This window comes from Triturus cristatus, chromosome 4_1 (genome assembly GCF_964204655.1).
Source record: "Triturus cristatus chromosome 4_1, aTriCri1.1, whole genome shotgun sequence".
In the NCBI taxonomy this organism is placed as follows: Eukaryota; Metazoa; Chordata; class Amphibia; order Caudata; family Salamandridae; genus Triturus; species Triturus cristatus.
Genome location: NC_140585.1, coordinates 250136210 through 250149530, shown reverse-complemented (window position 1 = coordinate 250149530; position 13321 = coordinate 250136210). Strand labels below are relative to the sequence as shown.

Sequence of the window (13321 nt, the reverse complement as noted above, 5' to 3'; positions counted from 1 at the left end):
GATCCGTAAACACTACGATTCTATTAAACAGTCAGTATACTGTCTGTTTTGCACTCTGTGCAAATGCACAATCCAGAGTATAAAAAAGAGGTGTTTGAAGGCATGGTATAAGCATTTTGTGAGTAGCGTTGCGGTGCATAAACCTGGGATATTACAGTATGAGAATATACTGTCGCTAATGCAGGTACTTCACTCTAGGAGTGGAATGTATCATTCAATTTAACTTCGGTCATATTAAGATAGACCCCCAAAAGCAAAGTACAATCAAAAGCAATAAAGCACAATAAAACACTACATATTCATCTAAAATCCTTGAGTAAAAAAGTAAAAATAAATTAGGATACATATAAAACACAATCGCAAAGTGCAGTACAAGATATCGTCAGTTGGAGAGCCTGCCTGCGGATGACTTTAACAGATAAACGAGCCACAAAAAAGGGATCATTAATAACTTATTACAACTCGTGGTGTAATTGTGGTTGAGGTATCTTTGTTAGATTACTGTTAATACAGTACCTCACAATACTACCAGTATATTTAAATGTCAGAAATTACATTCTTAAATGCATTTAAAACCAAAACACACAGGGACGCAACTACATAGTGCTGCAAGCAGTTTCCTCACCTTTCACACCAGTTTCAACACGCATTGGCATAGCCAATAGGTCTTGCCTTTGGGGCGTTATAAGTGTTTAGACAGAGCTATTGGCTTTAACGTTTTAGAGCATTGTGAATGTTGTGAAGCATGTTGAAAATGTATAAGTTATAATAAACAAAGTGTTATAACTATTTCTGTCAGTGGGAGGGAGAGAGGCGAAGAGTGAATGGGGCGGGTGAGGAGCCACTGAAGGGAGATAAATTGCAGCGATAAACAATACACAGACTGTTTACTGTAGAGCCGTCTGTTGAAAGTGTGGGAGGGGTGGTGGGTCTTCCTGTTAAAGTGGCGGTACTGGTGTGTTTACTGTCTGGGCATAACAGGGGCACAAATGTTGCTGTTGATTTAAAAACTAACAAATCATGTAATAAAGGGCAATAATGTCAATGGCAAAGTTGCAAGGAATAATAAAAATTAATAATATTATCATACTATCATAGCAGCTTGTGGATGAGGTGTTTGTCCCTCGGCCGGGGTGGAGAGGACGCGCCTTGTAAGGAAAGCTGCAAGTTCCAGAGCCTTGGTGCTTCTGTCAGGGCACTTTATAATCCAGTTTATGGCAGTGGGGTCTGTCCCTCCGCGAGGTCCAGTGAGTTCACAAATGCTAACATCGGAAACCCGGGCATCTGTGTGTGAAATTTGTTTATTCAACAGAAAACGAGAGAACCATGTGGGTGTGATGGAGGGAGCACGTGCAGTGGGGTGAAGGAAACACGCACCATAGCTGTGCAGTGTGCAAAAAGGTGAAAGGAAGCACGCGCCACTACTGTGCAGTGGAGAGAAAAGGAGCACTGGCCACAGCTGTTTACTGTGCAATGGGGGGGGGGAAGGAATCGCGCACCACAGCTGTGCATTGTGCATATGTGTCAAAGGTAGCATGCACCACAGCTGCGCAGAGGTGTGAAAGGAAGCCCGCACCACGGCGCTGAAAACCCAATGTTAAAAGGTGCGGTCAATTTTTAAGCTGTGCAATGGGGGAAAGGAAGCACGTACAACAGCTGTGTACTGTGCAGAGATGTCAAAGGTAGCAAGCACCACAGCTGCGCAGAGGTGTGAAAGGAAGCACGCAGCACGCTGCTGAAAACGCGAATGTTAAAAGGTGCGGTCAATTTTTAAGCTGTGTACTGTGCAATGGAGGGGGAAGGAAGCACGCACCACAGCTGTGCACGGTGCAGAGATGTCAAAGGTAGCACTCGGCACAGCTGCGCAGAGGCACTATTTAGCAGCCGGTGCCAGCAGGCACGCACAGAAAGCAAGTGCTAATAATTAAGTGCCTATGTGCAGACACCGGCTCAAATTATGACCCCCGCAAGGGCCTGCGTTACGCCCCTGGATCGAGCGAGTACCAAAAGCAATGTGGGGAAAGGAAACACGCACCACAGCTGTGCACTATGCAGAAATGTCAAAGGTAGCACGCACCACAGCTGCGCAGAGGCGTGAAAGGAAGCACGCACCACGTGATGAAAAAACGCTAATGTTAAAAGGTCCGGTCAATTTTTAAGATGCTACAGAAAAAGAGGCGACTATAGAGGCCAACTTCAGTGTACAGCAAATGTCTTGACAATAACATACTAATACAAAGATACCGGTGCAGGAAGAGAGGGCTGACATAGATAAAATGTGAGTGCTGAAAAAAGAAACGAGCACTCTTGTTGCGGTGGGGTCTGTCCCTTGGCCAGGGTGGAGGGGACGCACCCTGTTAGTATCTTATTGTAATGAATGCGAGTGCCGGAAAAGAAGCACGCACTCTTGTGGCGGTGGGGTCTGTCCCTTGGCCGGGGTTGAGGGGATGCGCCTTGTAAGGAAAGCTGCAAGGTCTTCAAATGAAACATGATCCACAACAGATGGCACGCTGCGCGCCGCTGCTCTCTCCCGACAGCTTAACGCTGTGGGAGTAAACCTTTTCAAAAAAGGTGGGGCATGCACCCGCCTTTGGCCATTTGTGTGCTTTCATTTTTGAAAGCCACACACAAAGGCCAATAGCATGTGTGGAAAATCGAGCACCACACGCACGAGTTTGCGGAAAGTCTTAAGTGATTCCAAGAGGCCTTCTCCTAGTGCATCGCATGCGTGCTGTGCTAGGCTCGACCTAAAAAGGTGTATATGGTAATCGCAGTCTCCTCTGAACCAACAGACTGTAAAAAGGGCAGTGCTTCTGGGCAAACGCTCAAAAAGTACTTAATCAATAGAGACTTTAAAACAGAGGATCTCTAGTGAGACTAGAATAAAAAGTACAAACCAATATTATATGTTAAGTGTTCTGTACTGATTTCTGATCGCATGGGCTAGGTGACCAGTCTTGCAACCTATCATTACACCAGGGAAAGGTGACTAATCTATGGAAGAGACTTTGTCGGAACCTGAGAATGATAAAGTGCTGGTAACTGGGTATGTCATACAATGGCTGGATGGTCCTAGATGGTTTAAGTTGCATGTATAAAGCCACAGTAGATGGTTCTGATACCCTTGCCCATCTCGCTTCCTCCCAATAGTTTTCGCACATGGCCCTGAATGTTGTTTTTATCTAATGTCGGCAAAGATCGTGAAGGGTCTTCAAACAAGTCCGCCTACTCAAAGCCATGGCCATGTCCCTAATTCCCCTCAACCACGGGATCTCTAGACCTCAGGACCGGGTCAAACAATCCTCTGTTATCATTCTATTAAGGGGGAGGGTTTTGTTGATCCGAACCCTTCGCCATAGCATCATTCAATGTATTGAAGGCCGAATTCCCTGTGAGTAATAAGAGACGGTGGAAGAGCCATTAAAGCGTGTGAATTTGTTTTCCGTAGCCTGTAAGGGGATTCCACCTATATACCCCAGACCCCTACCCCATGAGTTGCTATGTCAACACATTTTGCACAATAAATGGCCAGCATATGGGCATGCAATATTTTGCCTAATCTACTAGCAAAGGAGAAAACAGCATTAACAATCCTTGCTAGCGGATTGTTCCTGATCTCTAGCAGTGGCTGCCAAGATCCCCTACAGTTAAACATTACCCCTAGGTAACTTAAGTTAACAACATACTTGACAGGAGTGGCATGGAGCTGTATCATAAATGGAAACTGCCATTTATGTGCATCCTTGGGGTCCACCAAATGGTATATGATGAGTAGCACACACTCAACCTTTAGAGACACCTTTTGAGCCTCAATGGGAGTGCAATATGCAGTGTACTTTGGGGAGATGTGGCCCAAACGTACTGGAGACACTTATGTTGCCAAGGCGTATTAAAAGGACTCCACCCAGGAGCGATGGAGGACAACTCTCCAGAGGTTCTGTTGATTGACCAATTGGTAGTTTATGCAGTTCTCCTAGGAGCAACAATGCTGCTCATCCCCTTGGGAGGCACTGTACAACCACGCTTTGTAGATAAGGTATAAATTTGACATTGGAGGAGGAAAGCTAGTTGTGATGTACTTCTACAAAGTAAGGAATGACATTCTGCTTTCAAGCCTAAACTCTGGCACTAACTTAGCAGCTATGTGAATACATTTCAAACACGCATGCCCCTGTGGTTCCTCAAATATTTCTTACATATAGTTTGGGGTGCTGTACACTCCACATAGATCCTGAGACATGAGGGGCCATATCGTTGAGAGACAGGGACAATCCTGATCCAAGCCAGAATTTAGGTTGGCAGGTGATTAGTGCAAATGAGGAGAGTCGTTGCAAAAGTTGAAGTGGACAAGCCCTTGGCACCAGGATACAAATTAAGATCGGGAGCTGCGCTGCAGCTATGCCTCCAGCTCACTCCTCGCTCACTCCTCCCCTAGCCACCGTTGGCTCCATCTTCTTCCATAAGCAACAAGGCTTGGAAGAAGTGTTGTCAACTTTTGCTTTGTGAGGAGACGGCGAGGAGGCAGCCACTAGTTTTTGACCTTTCATGGGGTGCAGATTTATGATTGAAATTAATTTATTAAGGTCCCACAGGTACACCTGGAAATCTGTGATGTAATGCTAGCACGCTATTGTGCTTTCCATTTTTAGTTCTGGCGTTACCCTAGCCCTTTTGAATTCAGCAAATGTATGTGCATAATATACTTCCCTATAGTTACTTTCAGCCAGCCTTTTTCTTTGGTCAGTTGTCATCATTCATATTGCCTTACTCCCCCCTACAACGTAGGGCAGTGGGTCAGCCCACTTTAGCCATTGGTTAACTTCCACTGAGTTATGGCATTCTGCTTTTTTACAAGGAGCACCTCCACACAGTTGTTCTCTTTGATGACAGAGACTATGCAATGAGTGCTTTTTTAAACCAAAAAATATATACATTTGCTTTTAGCTAGTATTTTATTTTTATTTTGACAAGTGCCTAAAAGCTGCCACAAAAATAAAATTTTACAAAAACTATGACAAAACAAAGTAAGCTTTGACAAAACCAAAAGGCTGGCAGCCAGCGCTAAGACTTATTAGTTTTTACAATTCTTGTTGCTTGAGCGAACATGCCCGTGTATATCTACTTATGAGAAAAGATACTGAGTTCGTGCACTTGCTAACTTTCTTTTCTCTTGCCACTTACTTTCTTCTTCCACTGCACTTGCACCATTTTCAAGTTTATTCCCACCCTGGGAAAGCCTTTATATCTGCCTTTTCAGGAGTAAGGTTTATGAGGACCTATACATGTGTACCCTTTCAGTTCCCTTATGACGTCTGTGATCCGAACCAGTATATAAACAAGGCCTTTGCACACTTAGGGAAGTCAAGTATTCAGACAGTTGACATAAACAGAGCACTGGTTTTTATGCTGAGTCCAAATAAAGATTGAGGCTTTTGGTCTGAAGAAAATGTAAATTGAAGTACAGTAAGCTATTGATTTTTTTTTTTTTTAACTGTCCAGTCCTTAATTATAAATATTTAGGTGTTGTAAGAATTGTAAATAAGTTCGGTTTAGCGCTGGCTTTAGCATTTTCCTCTGCTTCTATGGAGTGTTCTAGTACTCGTAGTACCTGGTCTGCTTATAGTAACATTACAAGTATAGAGGTGCGGTTGGGAGTTAAATCAAGGGGATAGGGTTCATCACACTTTTTTGTCAAAATTGCTTACTTTATTATGGATTCATCATTGTTGCCAGAATGTAAATATTGTCATTAGGTATTGACTTGGTGTTCTCCATTGTTCTGTTTCTTCATTGTAGTATTTTTAACTGACTCAAATATGAGTGTAGTTAGTAGGTTCAGTTTTATCAACTGGAATCATTTTATTTTAGCTTCTTTATTGTCCTGCTGACTGTACTTATTCTTTTCTCTTTATTGTGTTTCCCTTCCACAGGTATCCCTTCGTCCACTGGGAATAGTTTAGAGACTCTACAAGACGACAATCCTCCACACTGGTTAAAATCTCTCCAGGCCCTGACAGAAATGGATGGCCCTGGTGGTGCCACCCCCTCGCAGACCCACCACATAAATCCCTTCAGCGCACAGATCCCCCTGCACAGAGCCGGTTGGAGCCCCTACCCTCCTCACACAAACCCCACCAGCTTCCATTCCCCACCTCCTGGCTTCCAGACAGCCTTCAGACCTCCCAGTAAAGCACCCACAGATCTTCTACAGAGCTCTACGCTGGACCGCCATTGAATGGACAGACTGGCAGCAGTTGCTTCTTACTCTGCCCTCCCCATTCGTCTCCTTTCACCTCCAGACTCACCCTCCAATCTGTCATTCTGAAGAATGTAGTTCCTGATGCGCCTCCCACCCCCAGATGCATTGTGATCGCAGTGTCATAGCCACCTCCCGTGGCAAAGTTTCTGTTAAACCACATAAGTTAGAGTAACCGCATATCTTCTCTTAAAATGCATTTCAGAGGTATGGTTTAAAAAAAGAGTAAAAAAAAAAAAAGCTGAAATAAATCAAAGTAAGATGCCGAATCAGAAAAATTCAATAATTCTCCCAGCACAACGCAATTTCGTGACACAAATGAAGTTTCCTGTCTCATTGGATAGTAACTACTTTGTTTGCTGCTAAATCCAAACGAGACACTTTGAAAATCAGTAGCAAAAACATTTTAATTAAAAAAAAAAAATGAATTAAACACCTTATCACTTTTGAAACCCTTCTGAGGAAACTGAAAAACCTTCTTGTTGGCAGTCATGGCATTGTGGAGTCTGGATATCGGTTTGTGTCCTTTCACCTGTGAATTTCTGAAAGATTACACTCCCATTCAGTAAGCGTTCTGATATGGAATATTGATTTAGCGAGGACCAGCAAACTAACAAGATTTAAGTTTAAAAAAAAAAAAATCACAAAACATTTGGCCTAAGGATTTGAAAAAAAACATCAGTTTTTACGGAAAATTCCAATATATTGTCAAGCAGTACATGATTTAACTACAATCAACCGGAACATCTGCGATAATTCTGCTTTTTCGCCAGTTCTATTTTTTTCATTTTGATCTTCGATTTAAATAAACATAATTTGAATTCCGTTGAATAGAGCACTGGGGTAACACCAAGTTGGGATTACAGCAACATAATCAGGAACGTACCCACAGTCAGCGGCAATTACTAAACCCTATAGTTTCTGGACGTTTGTGCAGTATTGAAGACGGGAAATGAAGAGGACAAAAAAAGAAAAGATAACATTTAGACAAACATGGTTATAACCTGTTGCTAAAACTAAACCAAGGAAATGTACCTCTTTCTTCAGAATTAAAACTAAAATCTTAAATAAAACGGTAAACTTGATAGAATTGTTCTCTTGTTTTTTTGTTTGACTTTGCAAACACTTTTTGCACTGAATTGCAGTTATATTTGATCGAACCAGATATTATATTTGTGTTATTGTGATACCTTCACATAAGTTTGCTTTAAAATTTCTTTTTCTTGCATTACTTCATCTTTTGTATGCTTGGATAATTGAATTGATCAGGCCAAAATAAATGCCACAGTGGGGGCATTGCAGGTTCTCTGAAATGTCATCAAGTGTAAATGGTAAATGCTCCTGTTGTCTAGAACAGCCGTCAAAAATTAGGCCCAGATGGCAGCAGGCTAGCCTGACTTGTGGTAATTTCTAACATCGGATGGGCATCCGCAGTGATAACAAAGAAGAGGGTTTCCGATTTTCCTTATTTATGTTTTAAGCAACATAGATGGGTATTTTAACTGTTTCATATAACTTTTGCTGAGAGAGCCGCTTGTAGGAACTTGAAACAGTAGGTTACATCTCATTCACATCACTTGTGGAACAAGATCCATGGCATATTTATAGGAAAGAAAAAACACTATGAAAATTACTTCCATCTAGATCACGTCTACATGAATGTATCTCAGGGTGATCTCTTGAGAATCTGGCATAGATCCTGCCATCCTGAACCCTGGTTGGACACCTATGAGCTACCTAATCAGTAGAATCCTCAGTCTGTCACCATGATGTGATTGACAATGCCAGTTATTTACCTTTTCTTTCACATCTTCTGCTTTACAGTAGATATGGCAAGCATCTGTGCAACTGTTAATTGGTATTGTTAGTAAAGGCCCACTTTGCAGGACCCCAATACCTGACAGCAGCCGTTGTATACCATTAATCTCAGTTATTTAAGTTAGTGTGAGTTCTTATGGCACTCGGTACTATTGTTCCTTCTTTTCCCCTTATAGTAACCTAGTTGGTGGGTGGAGTCACAGTGGTAGATGGCCGATATAATGACTTTGGATTGGGAGATCCCAGTTAGAAAGGAGTAGATCTAGTTTTTTGGGAAAAGCATATCATGCTGGAATACAGTGTTATAGTAAGACCAACAGTGAAAGTCTCTGTGTGAAGCAAAGGTTTTGGAAAATACAAATCGGGCCTCCTTAATCTATCCCATGCCTCCCAACCACCGCCAACACAAAATGTCACAGGACTGCTCTGCAGTCTACGTGTCCCATTGTAAAAAAAAATTCTTTTTTTTAATACTAGAAGCAGGGAAAGACTGCTGGTGGGAAGAATTATGTATTGTATACTTTTGTGTGTAGTAGGTATGACTAGTCTGTGCTATGTAAGCTCTTAATTTTAGGTCTGCTGTTTTGAACAGGATCGCAGAGGTAGAATGTTTCCCAGCAAGCTGGTTCTGTGCTAAAGATTGTTCATCTTAGGGTATTTAAATGAAAAGGTTTGTTCAGAGGGCAAAAACAGTGTGTGATGGACCAGTAATGTTTAAGCGGTTGAGTTTTAGTCTGCAGTGTTCCCTAAAAACTAGCTAGCACGGTGGTTCTTCACTTTTTGATATCTGTGGACCCCCATTTAATGATTACCAGAATCTGGGACCCCCACTGAATCATTATTGGAATCCGGGCAGACACAATGAGTCATTACTAGAAGCCTGGGACCCTTCAATTATCTTTTTTTGTTTTTTTGAACTGCAAAACAATAGCTAAAAAATACAGAAACAAGCATTTATCAAACAAATACACAAATTATTAAATGGTTTAATTCACACGTAAATATAACAAAATACATTTTTCATTTTATTGGGAATGATGGAACATTTAGAAATTCGAGGCCACTCCTCATCCATACTATATTCTGTTTGATGCACTTGTACTGCTCCTACAAATGAAAATGAGTCTAAGGATACTTACTTAATTTTGAGCCTCCAGTTTCTAATTCCTTTACAGTTGCAGAACATTTAAAATGTTTCACTTTTACAGTTTGCTTGTTTGTTTTTGGTTATTAGTCTGCATGCGGTATTACTGCCAATGTGAATGACGACTTTGAGACTGGCCACGCGATGGTTCAAAACCCTGAAAAGTATGAAACTATTGAGTACCCTATTCACCCTGGCACGATTTGTATTTGCGAAGGTGTCATTGCCCAATTCCCAACCATTTCTTCTAGGCTTCATTTATTCAGGATTGTGTAACTAGGGAGATCTTTGCTATATCACTTCGAGACACATAATAGCAATTTTGTGAGATCACTACTGCTAACACAATGACTACTGTTCTTTGTACTGATTTATTCAGTTACTGTCCATCTCTAACATCACATATTTTTTTATTAACACTTTTCACACTTACATTCTTGTGTCCTCTTATCACTGTGATGATTGGGACTAAAGGGAGAATGTTTTGCTAGCGGGATGTAGAGATTCCTTGGTACCAAACTTGTTACTTCCATAAATTGTTGACTGTCTTTGGTACCAACAACGTGTGATGGGTCTTCAATGGTGGTATGCCTTCTCATCGTTGGTCCAGCTTTGATCAAGTAAGTTCCTTGATGGTTAAAACATGCTTTCCACATTCTGTTTCAAATCCTAGTACTGGAACTGTTTTTGTTTTATTGCTTTGATCCCTAATGCCTTTGGTTGAAAATGAAATTAGAAAAATACCATGTAACGAGCTACGCATGTATATCAATGTAACAGTAGGTAGAGAGCAGGAGCCCAGCTTTGAAGAGCACTTCTAAATGTGTAGGGATCAGATAATATACATAACAGTAAGAAACCAACTCGAGTATTTGACTTGGGGTAGGATAGAGAAGTTATAGTGCTTTAGAGAGGTTTTATTTATTTATTTTTTACTCATCTCCTATGACCTCCGTAGCTATAGCACCCATTCGATCTGTACCACCACTGATGCCTATTAGCTTGGTGGTTTCACTCTCAGCTGATGTTCTTTACTGGGGATATCCATAACATATAACTTGAGCTGACCAGAGGTTTTAATCATTGGGTCATTGTCCTGTCCCTACACTCAACCAGATGTCGCATCATCCAGAAGATCCCAAAACTGTCCCTTCTCTGAGCTTTCCCCTATAAACATTTACTCTTTGATACAGTGCTCTAAAATATCTAACAGAACTCCACCAAGCATTCCAAGTGGGAGGTGTCATCTGGCGCCACAGTTTACAGATCTCTCTCTCCTGGCCAGCAAAATCAAGTAAAAGACCAATCTTTGTTGAAGCCCTATCGGGGTCCAAAACTCCCCCCCCAATACTGGAGTAAAACCAAATAATATAAGAGATGGGCTTACCTCTATATTGCAACCCAAGGCTCTAGAAATAGTTTTACCCACATTTATCCAGAATTCTTGTATCTTGGGGCAGGATGCAAATACGTGGACGTCATCCACGTTCTGATGGCCGCATCTCATACAACTGGCTTCTCCACCGCCCTTTATCTTGGATAACTTGAGGGGAGACCAATAGATTCTATTGAGTGTAAAAAACTGTTTTTTCCTGAGTGCAGCAGATTTAATCAAGGGGTAAAGAATGTCTAGAGATACTTGCCATAAGGTTTCCAGCAAGTAACTCTCCCAGGTTCTATATGGTTGATCTATCTTCCTATCTGTACCTGCCAGGAAATGGTTATACCATTGTGCCACTTCCTTTTTCCTTGGAGCTGGATCCTGTAGCTCGCATTCCATATTGTTGTTATCCATAATTGGCCAGCCTTGACCCTTACACCAGGAAGAGAGCTGGTAAAACTTGAACCTGGACAGGGTACAGTTGGTTCCAATATTCCCAAGGATGACATTTATCACCCAGTACAAGATCTCTCCAATGTACAACCCCTGCCTCTTTTAATGGATAGGCAAGAGAGTCCGAAAGACACTCTGGTATACCAGGAGAGCCCCCAAACTGGCGCCCAATCGCTATAAGATGATAATCCCAAACAATTTCGGCAGTCCGACCAGAGCCTAGCCGCCTAACGCAGAGACTTTAAGCTGATTTAAAAAAAAAAAAAATTGGAGAGCCAAATTTGTACATAAAACCTAGCTCCTCTTCCCCTACTAACATGGCTTTAAACATGCAGCCTCTCGGTGAGTTGTCAGGGGAGAGCAGTAGCATTCTACAATTCTTTAGTTGGTAAGCCCAACAGTACAGCTGGAAGTCTGGGAGAGCCACCCCCCCTCCCCTCGCTGGAGTTTGCGCCTAAGTTTTTTCCAGGATAAACGGATTGCTTTATTTGCGCAGATGAAGGACGATATCTTGCTCTGAATTTTGAGAATATCATCAGATTTAGCTAACTCTAACGGGATGTTGTTAAAAAGGTAAGTGTATTTTGGGAGTACACACATCTTGATCAAATTAACTCGACCGTACAATGATAGTGGAATACTCTGCCATCTTTTAAGTAGGACATCAACCTCCTTTGAGACTCTATCTAGATTAGTCTTGGGGATTTTGGCAGGGTCTTGAGTTATTATAACTCCTAGATATCCAAGTTCTTTAGCAAAATTTCCCTCCTGATCAGTTCTATTCCAGGCCATGATCTCGGTTTTCTCATTATGAGCTTCGATCTCTGGGGGAACATGGCGGCCAGCTAGATAGCAGGTCGCGGGTCGTGTCTCCTCCGGCTTCAACTGTCGAGACTGCTGTTTGTATAATGTGCCGGTAGATAAGCTTCCACGAGACAATCTTGATTTTGAACCCCGGTTTTTCCACAGGGCTGGTTACCAGGTGTTTTTCCTTTCGAGCGGCTGGCGAACGACAGGTGAGCGGGTAAAGCAGAGCCTCTGGGCCAGGGTTAGAGGGGGTATTTGACGGAGGGGGAAAGCAGAGGCGCAGAATTTGCGCTGGATTAGAGTGGGATTAAGACTGTTATCTTGCTCTACTGCGGTTATGGAGTTTTTGTTTTACTGATGTCATATCGCTATATCGTACTATACTGGCACTGCCTCTGTGGCTCTGCTTTTGGCTCAACTTGTGCTCCCTTTGCCCCCCGTGTTCTACCAATACATGGTGGGAACCGAGAGGAGACTCTGCTTTCGGTGTTGATTTTTTTTTTTTTTTGGATTTACATTAAGCGCTGGCTGAACACCTGCGTGTTTGGCACCAGTGTGATTGGCAGTCTAGTTTTAGCCTCTTTCCGCCCCTTATATTGAGACAAAGGGAAAGGGGTCCCCACTACTCACAGCTTGATCTGGTGGGTGAATTAAGAGCCAATCGGGGAGCGGAATATCTAGAAAACCCAGAAGCAATGAGACTGCACCGCATTACCCAACCAGAGAGGTCAGCTAAGGTAAGAGACCGGGAATGAGATTGATCTCCATCTTACAATGCCATCCGGCCTCTATATTGAGACCCGGTCTACTGAGAATGGTCTGGCCAAATTAAAGAAGTCAGAGGTGCCCCTTGGAAAGAGATATAAACTGAGATCACGTACACACTTAAATGGGGGACTTGCTGCTGAACAGCATGGCCAAGCTAGCCAAGTTGTAGCGGTTTCTGCGACAATAGCGAATCTTAAGCAAAAGAAACTGCCTAGTAGAGTAGGAGAGACAGGTAAATCCACTTGTGTGAAGAGTAAGAAGAAAAAAACCTGCATCCAGTTAGTCATCCCTTCTCTTCGGTCATATTTTATGCCTAATACTCAGGTTATTGGGAAATCTAAATCTCAGGCAGGGACAAACTTAGCTACGGCTCTATCGGCAGCTGAGAGGCAGAGTCTACTGGCTGTAATTCCTGTTTCTAATCGGTATTCTTTGTTAAGTGAGCCCCCTATGGCTTCTTCGGGTGAGGGTGGTAGTCAGATCGAACTAGACGACTCAGATGGCTCATCACCAACCTCTCCGACTTCTGAAGCTCAAAGTCCGGACTCGGAAACGGGATGTTAAAGCAACTGTCTATTGAGATCGGACTACAATATTCGACTTCAGAATCAAACCAAAAGAGGATCCAAGATACCTGCACCAGTTTAGAGGAAAACCTTACAGCACTGACTCACAGGACTGAGATTCTACAGAG

The 13321-nt window shown here is 42.5% G+C and overlaps 1 protein-coding gene across 5 annotated transcripts in view; it reads left to right on the top strand.

Annotated features, from left to right (window-relative positions):
- Positions 1-7341, top strand: part of CNOT4 (CCR4-NOT transcription complex subunit 4) — a 753420-nt gene extending 746079 nt beyond the window's left edge. For all 5 annotated transcript variants that reach the window (XM_085651989.1, XM_085651993.1, XM_085651992.1 and 2 more), the window contains one exon: positions 5931-7341. In XM_085651989.1, coding sequence (XP_085508115.1) covers positions 5931-6235 — 305 coding nt within the window. In that variant the 3' untranslated portion in view covers positions 6236-7341. The remainder of the gene's footprint in view (positions 1-5930) is intronic.
- The last annotated feature ends 5980 nt before the right edge of the window (positions 7342-13321 follow it).